Below are 9,127 nucleotides of genomic sequence, written 5' to 3'. Positions count from 1 at the left end.
GTGGAAATTTTGAGGCCAACCTCAAAATTTCTGTCCCAGTTAATTGTCTTGACTTATCTTTAACCGTTGGTGAGCAAATCACCGAATTTTTAAGACCCTCTCAAAATTTTGTCACAGTTGCAGTTATCAACGCATTCTCAGTCTTGACTTGTTGAAGAAATCCTCTTTTCGAGATTTTTTGAGTCCCTCTCAAAAATTCTATCCCAATTTCTATTGTAAAGAAAAATAAAAATCTTTCGGGAGATATGATCGAGCCCTTGTGGCACCTACGTATCCCGTTGAGGCAGGAATCAGGTCAAACGTAGTTCTCCTTCTCGAGGATTAACAAAAATAATATATTTACAAAGAAACCAACCGAGGCTGACATAGGCCGCCAACGTATCTCATTCTTGAGAATTCAGGTCAGACATAGTTCATTACATAGGGATAGATTCTAAGCAAAGCAAATACAAGCAAATGGAACGATTGCAAGGAAATAACAGAAATACAAACTGAAGCTTCACACGTAGTATCTCTTGACAACATCTGAGTTGATCGATTTCGGCCATTCAGTGTCATCCACCTCCGACAGGACCAGGGCACCTCCAGATAACACTTTGCGAACCATGTAGGGTCCTCGCCAATTTGGTGTAAATTTCCCTTTGTACTCATCTTGATGAGGGAAAATGCGTTTGAGAACTAACTGACCAATTTCAAATATTCTAGCGCTTACTTTCTTGTGGAAAGCACGAATCATTCTCTGCCGATACAGTTGTCCATGACAAACAACAACCATTCTTTCTCATCAATCAATGTTAACTGATCAATCCACTTGCGAACCCATTTAGCATCACTCAATTCAGCTTCTTGGATGATTCTCAATTAAGGTATTTCAACTTCCGCAGGTATAACTGCTTCTGTTCCATATACTAGCAAATATGGAGTAGCTCCAACTTAATATCCGGTGTGGGCGTTAGAGCATTGAGAGGTGTTTTAATAGTCGTTCGGTAACCCAATAAAACATATGGCAACATCTCATGCCAACCTCTGCGATTATCAATCATTTTCCTCAAAATCTTCTTTATGTTCTTGTTGGCGGCTTCTACAACTCGATTCATTTGGGGAATATAGGCGGTTGAGTTTTGGTGAGTAATCTTGAATTGTTCACATATCTCTCTCATCAAGTGACTGTTAAGAGTCGCTCCATTATCAGTAATGATGGATTTTGGTACTCCAAACCTGCAAATCAGGTTGTTGCGAACAAAATCAGCTACAACTTTCTTGGTTACCGACTTGTACGAAGTTGCTTCCACCCACTTGGTGAAGTAGTCAATGGCAACCAAAATGAGTATGTGTCTGTTAGAGGCGACTGGCTCTATTGGACCAATGACATCCACTCCCCAAGCTACAAACGGCCAAGGCAAACTCATAGCATTGAGTTCGTGAGGTGGCACTCGAATCAAATCACTATGTACTTGACATTTATGACATTTCTGCGCAAACTTGCAACAATCATGCTCCATAGTCATCCAAAAATAACCGGCTCAGAGGATCTTCCTCGCCAAAGTGAGTCCATTCATGTGAGTACCACAAACTCCGGCCTGTATTTGTTCCAGAAGCTTTGCAGCTTCACTAGCATCAACGGATCTGGGAAGACCTAAATCTGGAGTCCCCCTATAAAGGATTTCTCCACTTGCAAAGAAATTGAGGACCATACGACATATCGACTTCTTCTGATTGAACGTTGCATTCTCAAGATAAGTCCCGGTCTCTAAATACTTCTTGATATCAAAATACCAAGGCAAACCATATGGTTCCGCTTTAACATGTGAACAATGGACAGGCTGCTCCTTTACCTCTATATCCACTGGATCAATATAACTTGTATCTGGATGCTTAATCATTGATGCGATGGTGGCAAGAGCATCGGCCAACTCATTCTGTGTACTGGGAGTGTGCCTGAACTCAATCTTGCGAAATCTCTTGCACAACTTCCGTATATACTGCACATACGGTGTGATCTTTGGATTTTTCACAGCCCAATCTCCTTGGACCTGATGAATCAACAAATCTGAATCTCCAATAACCAGCAACTCGTGAACATTCATATCAATGGCCATCCTTAGACCTAGGATGCAAGCTGACCAGATTCTGACACTAGGACCGCTCCGATACCTTTCCCTTGGTGATTTGCCGCTCCATCAAAGAATACTCTCCAACCAAGGTAGGCTTCAGAAATATCTTCACCCACAAATGAAACTTTCTCGTTGGGAAAATAAGTATTGAGCGGTTCATACTCCTCATCAACTGGATTCTCCGCAAGATGATCAGCTAAGGCTTGGGCTTTAATCACCTTTTGAGTCACATACACAATGTCAAACTCACTCAAAAGCATTTGCCATTTAGCCAACTTCCCGGTCGGCATTGCTTTCTGGAAAATATACTTCAACGGGTCCATCTTGGAAATAAGGTATGTGGTATAAGAAGACAATTAATGTCTCAACTTTTGAGCGATCCAAGTCAAAGCACAACATGTTCTCTCCAAAAGAGTGTAACGAGCCTCATATGGAGTGAACTTTTTGCTCAACCACGGACCGTAGATGGGGTTTCGTCGTTAAGGCCTAAATATTGATGGTCTCTGATCCCACCCATGGTCGACTAGTACGATCCGTGGTTGGACCGACAGACTGTAGGTGAGGGTCAGCAGCCAATTAGAGGGAATTTGTTATTGGGTCAACTTCAAACGGTCATATCTTTTAGTACATAATGAATTAGGTGGCCCATGAGATATCAAGTTAAAGATAATTGAATTATCTTTCCAACGCCACTGAGTTTGCTAAAATTCCATCTCGGAGTAACATGTTATGCTCGTTTTAGTGAAACCCTGTATGGCAGACCACGAACCACAACCACGGACAACGGTTGGTAGTCCAAACGACGGTACGTAGATCCCTCCGTGGATGGCCTTCGTCGGCTTTTAAGTTAGGGTCATTTATATAGTTTTCCTATGCGTTAAGGACCTTATACTACGTTGTTTAATGCCTAAGCTACGTCATTTTACTGAGTCTAAGCCTAATAACTTAGTCAGACTAGCTAGAACCCTCATTCTCCAAAAATCATCCAAATTTGGAGCAAAGAGAAGAGGAAAAGTCGACCAAACCTCCCAAGAACAAGCAACAATGTTCATAAAAGTTCATCCCTGGAATCAAAAGATTTCTCCGTAGATTTCATCGCCAGGTATCTAGTGGGTTTATTTCATCCACGAGGTCCCTAGAAATCAGTCAGTTCGTTTATTCTCCATATTTTGTTTAAACCTAGGATTTCTAAAACCTTGGATATTTACTGTATTTTAGCTATTGAGGTATCCTAAATCGAAATAGCATGTTTCTTTGAAAGTTTGTTTAGTTCCTTGCATGAAACTCAAAACCCTAGTTGTGTAGATTCTCTAGTTAATGAATTGCACTTGCTAGGTTTGTTAAACATATAATCATGCTCTAGATTTCGAATGATACATGAATGTGTTTTACCATCCTGGTAAGGCGAATATAGTGGTTGATTCTCTTAGCAAACTGTCTATGTGTAGTGTAGCACATGTTGAAGAAGAAAGGAAAGAGCTAGCCAAAGATGTTCATCGGCTTGCTTGTTTAGGAGTTTGCCTTACGGACACATTATATAGTGGGGTGATAGTTCAGAATGGATCAGAATCTTCATTGTTAGCGGAGATTAAGGAAAAACAGGATTGTGATCCTATATTACTTCAATTGAAAGGTGTAATTCGCCGGCAGAAAGTTGAGGTTTTTTCCCAAGGGGGAGATGGTGTACTTCGTTACCAGGGTCTCTTATGCGTTCCTAATATGGGTGAGTTGAGGCAGCAGATCCTTACAGAAGCCCATAACTCCAGGTATTCCATTCATACTGGTGCCACTAAGATGTATCGTGATCTACGGGAAGTCTTTTGGTGGAACAACATGAAGAAGGACATAGCAGATTTTGTGGCTAAGTGTTCTAACTGTCAACCAGTTAAGGTAGACATCAGAAACCAAGAGGTATGACTCAAGAGATTAACATTCCTACATGGAAGTGGGAAATTATAAACATGGACTTCATTACGGGTTTACCTCGTACTTGCAGACAATATGATTCCATTTGGGTGATAGTAGACAAAGTTACTAAGTCCATTCACTTCTTGGCTGTCAAGACTACCGAGCCAGCGGAGGACTATGCCAAACTCTACATCTATGAGATAGTCAGGTTACATGGGATTCCCTTGTCTATCATTTCTGATAGAGACCCTCAGTTTACCTCTTATTTCTAGAAATCGTTTCAGAAAGGTCTTGGTACTCAGGTAAATCTTAGTACAACATTTCATCCACAGACGGATGGTCAGGTAGAACGTAACATTCAGAACTTAGGGGACATGTTGAGATCTTGTGTGATCAATTTCAAGGGTAATTGAGATGATTACCTACCTCTCATAGAGTTCTCATGTAACAATAACTTTCATTCCAGTATTCAGATGGCCTCGTATTAGGCACTATATGGGCATAGATGCAGGTCCCTGATTGGTTGGTTTGAAGTAGGTGAAACAGCCTTGATAGGGACAGATTTGGTTCATAAGGCTATGGAAAAAGTTAGGCTCTTCAAAGATAGACTAAAGACAACCCAAAGTCGTCCTTAGAGTTTGAAATCGAAGATTGGGTTTTCCTGAAGATGTCACCTATGAAGGGGGTGATGAGATTTGGCAAGGAAGGCAAGCTCAGTCCTAGATATGTAGGTCCTTATAAAATCTTTAGAAGGGTTGGTAATGTGGCTTATGGGTTAGAGTTGCCAGCAAAACTAGCAGCGGTTCATTCAGTCTTCCACATTTCCTTGTTGAAGAAGTGTGTGGGTGATCCGGCATCAAAAGTATCATTAGAGAGTGGCTGTGAAGGATAATCTCACTTATGAAGAGATGCCAGTTGAGATTCTTGACCGTCAGGTTCGTAGGTTGAGAAATAAGGAAGTTGCTTCAGTGTAGGTTTTGTGGGGGAGTCAGTCCGTAGAGGGAGCTACTTGGGAAGCAGAAGCATCCGTGAAGGCCAAGTATCTTCACTTCTTTCCTTTTGATTCCGTTTCAGCTTGATGTAATAGTTCCTCTCCAGTCTCTTAGTTTACTCCTGCATAAATTCAGTCTCAGTATCCTATTCTTTTAGTTGTTCTTTAATTTCAGCATATTTGCATGTTCTTGGAACTCAGTTAAGTTAGATATTAGTTTCTAGTACTTAATGGTAGGGATTACAACTCCTTCCCTCCATACTTAGATTGTTTAGATTTTATTCGAGGATGAATGTTCCAAGGGGGAGATAATGTAACACCTCAAAGCTCAAAATAAAGAAAATCTTAATTGTCAAAAAAATGGGTACCAGTACCGACGGAACCACCAACGGACCGTAGGTAGAACCACGGACCGTAGATCGGGTTTCTTCGTTATGGCCCAAATATTGATGATCTCTAATCCCACCCATAGTCTATTAGTACGGTCCGTGGTAGGATCTACGAATCGTAGGTGAGGGTCAGCAACCAATTGGAGGGAATTGGTTGTTGGGTCAACTTCAAATGATCATATATTTTAGAATGAATTAGGTGGCCCATGACTTATCAAATTAAAGATAATTGAATCATCTTTCTAATGCCACCGAGTTTGCTAAAATCCTGTCGCAGAATAAAAATTTATGCTCATTTTAGTGAAGCCCTGTCGGGCAGACCATGAACCAAGACCACTGACGAAGATTGGTAGTCCAAACGACGGTTAGTAGGTCCCTCCGTGGATGGCCTTCGTCAGCTTTTAAGTTAGGGTCATTTAGGTCTTTTTCCTATGCGTTGAGGACCTTATACTACATCATTTTACTCAGTCTAAGCCTAATAACTTAGTTAGACTTACCCAAAACCCTCATTCTCCAAAAATCATCTAAACTTGGAGCAAAAAGAAGAGAAAAAGTCGACCAAACCTTCCAAGAACAAGCAACAGTGTTCTTCAAAGTTCAACCCCAAAATCAAAGAATTTCTTCGTAGATTTCATTACTAGGTATGTGGGATTTCACTAGTGGGTTCCTTTCATCCACTAGGTCCTTAGAAATCAGTCAGTTCTTTGATTCTCCATATCTTGTTTAAACCTAGGGTTTCTAAAACCTTGGATATTTACTGTATTTTAGCTATTGTGGTTTCCTAAATCGAAAGAGCATGTTTCTTGGAAAGTTGGTTTAGTTCCTTGTATGAAACTCAAAACCCTAGTTGTGTAGATTCTCTAGTTCATGAATTACACTTGCTATGTCCGTTAAACAAATAATCATGCTCCAGATTTCAAATGTTACATTATCAATATATAAATGTTGCATTCTCAGATTGTATGTCAGTATTTTGAACTATTCCGTAATTTAGCATTTCAATTACATTTATGTCATATACATATTCAGTTGGGAGTAGACTTAGCAATGAGTTGGACTAGGGTTCAACGTACCTAATAGTCCCAAAACTACATGCCCCCGCAGGAGTATATGTCCCCTCTGTTGGGCATTAGATTTAGTGATCACGCTAATCATGCCTTTATACCCTTTGCAAGATATATTGTGTCCTCTCGATGGGGCGTGTACATCGGACTCCATGTTTAGCTCACGTGGTTTTATGTTGGTTAATAGTAGCTCCCACAATCAGACTCTTAGTGCATTTGACCAGGTTTTCAGTATATACTTCAGCATTCAGTTTAGCATGCTATTTTCATGATTAGTACTTGGTCATTACATTTAACTTAGCTTTTCAGTTATGTTTCAGTATTTACATTCTTGCTCAGTTATGTTTTTTTTCCAGCTTATATATATTTATTTAGCTTAGTATCTATATCATGCATGCTCAGTACATTCCAAGTATTAACGCATACTCTGCACTACATCCTTTCATGATGTAGGTTCAGGTACTCAGAATCCAGATCGAGCTTAGATCGATTCTCGGTTCGCATTTCAGTAGCTTTAGTGGTGAGTCCTTATATTCCGAGGACAATAGATATGCTTTCATTATAGTCTTTATTTTCAATTTTTTCAGTTTTGTTAGAGTTAGTTGGGGGTCATGTTCCAGCTACTTAACTCAGCTAGAGGCTTTTCAGACATAATAGTATTATCAACTTGACTTGTTATGTTTTCTCTTTCAGTTGTTATTAAACTTTTAGTATGGTTTATACATTCAGACTAGTTGGGTATTCCCCACTTTTCAGATAACTTTTTTTTAGCTTCAGCATAGTTCATGTCTTACTTAGTTATTTCGAGTATACTTATGATATGCTAGACACATGATTAGCTTGGGGTCACTCGTGATTCTAAATCCCGTGTTACGCCAAGGGGGTAGCCTCGGGGTGTGACAGTAAAAAACCAAAAGTTGAAGCTATAATGATGCAAAAAAGGAACATCAACAACAAACCCAAATAAAAAAAAGAAGAAGAAAATATGAAGTCACAAATGATAAAACTGATAATTGCATAATTAAGACACTCGGACCAAATTTCATCATAGTTACGAAAGATTAACATTTACAACTACAGGGGAAAAATCAATCATCATGGTTTTTGGAAAAAAAAAAAACAAAAAAAAAAAATCTGAAGCTAAAAGACAAGATTTTTGGTGAGCACTGAGCAAAGAGCGGTGAAAAAGTTGGAACCAGAAGCTAGATGATGTGTTCATTCAAGAATATGTATAAGCTCTCGCCTTAGTTTTATATATTATGTCTGATATGTTAAGCCAAAGATTAACCTGGAATTACTCGTGATTGTAGGTACCATGTCTCAGTCGGAGTGTAGACTCAGATAGTAAAAGATATATATATATATATATATATTATTATTATATTGAGATATTACTGAAAAAATCTCAACAAAATATTAATGTGGTTAGTATTTATATTTTATGAACTTGGTATGATAAAGTACTAGTGCTGTAGTATAAGGAACGGAGTATGTAGCTTAATATTATTATGTATAGCCGCCATAATTCACATTAGCGATTTGTCATATTATGATATGTATGATGAATATTAATGTAGAACATATTTGTTTTATGCGTAACTAATGAATGTATCATTAAATATTGAGGAAATTATACAATTAAGCAAATAAATACTAGTTAATTATTTAATATAACTATAGTTTGAAGAAATTACTTTTCGTCGCTAATATATATAACCATATTCACATGGGCCACATCCAAATTTTGTATAATTTGACTCCTAATTGTATAAATTCAGAATTTGTATAATTTAGTTCATAATTGTACAAATCTAAAATTTGTATATGCTTACCCTAACTTGTATATGATATCATGTTGATACATTTGTTTATACATTTGATTTTGTATAAGTTTTGAAAAAATTCTAAACATATTAATACATAATTTGTATATACTTACCTTTTTTGTGTATTGACAAGCAAATTATACTAACTGACTTACTCTATTTGTATATTGACAAGTGAATTATACAAACAGAAATACCCATAGGAAATGAAACTATAGTTATGGAGCAAAATTAGGTAAATTGTAGCTAATGAGGCTTATTAATTTTAATCTCTTTGTTATTTATGATATTTTCTCTTAAATATTAGCGTTATGTGGTTATTGGGCCAAGTGGAAAAATGTTAGACTTCTTATTATTTTATGTGTGGCCCAATTAATGTAAAGTACATCATTAATAACTACTGAAGACTCAATCTATCATTAGATGGCTTGGTTGATGGACGTGCCAGATTAAATCTAAACCTCTATAAATTTATCTTTTTCACCCATTAGGGTTAACATATTTTCTTCGCACATTTCCATTGCTGCCGTTGGTGGTAACATAAAGTTAGAGGAAGGAGTTAGAAACATTTTTTGAATCAACATTTTTGCTTTGTGATAATGTCTTCAGGTATATTCCCTTAACATCATCCTTTAAGATTTTTATACTCAAGATCTAAGAATTCCATAAGTGAAGTTTATAATAGATTTCAAATATTTTTTGATTTATTTAGATTTATAAAGTGGAAGTTGAAGATAAACTTATGTTTGATTGTACTTTTTGCAAAGGAGAGAAGATGACACGTTATTTGATTTATGAAGATGAAAATAAAAAAACACGTTAAGAACACTTTTTC

The 9,127-nt window shown here is 37.6% G+C and overlaps 1 protein-coding gene across 1 annotated transcript; it reads right to left on the bottom strand.

The window, feature by feature from the left end:
* Positions 1-908: 908 nt before the first annotated feature.
* LOC107057775 (uncharacterized protein K02A2.6-like) lies at positions 909-1,502 on the bottom strand. Its single transcript, XM_015302729.1, has one exon. It carries the CDS (start codon positions 1,500-1,502, stop codon positions 909-911), a length of 594 nt encoding a protein of 197 aa, XP_015158215.1.
* Between the last annotated feature and the right edge of the window lie 7,625 nt (positions 1,503-9,127).

This window comes from Solanum tuberosum, unplaced genomic scaffold (assembly GCF_000226075.1).
Source record: "Solanum tuberosum cultivar DM 1-3 516 R44 unplaced genomic scaffold, SolTub_3.0 scf00375, whole genome shotgun sequence".
Classification (NCBI taxonomy): domain Eukaryota; kingdom Viridiplantae; phylum Streptophyta; class Magnoliopsida; order Solanales; family Solanaceae; genus Solanum; species Solanum tuberosum.
Note: the sequence above shows the minus strand (reverse complement) of the source record. Positions and strands in the feature narration are given on the sequence as shown.

What these genes read in the sequence shown, in the direction of transcription:
- LOC107057775 (XM_015302729.1), bottom strand. Translation starts at nt 1,502, where the DNA reads ATGGAGCATGATTGTTGCAAGTTTGCGCAGAAATGTCATAAATGTCAA.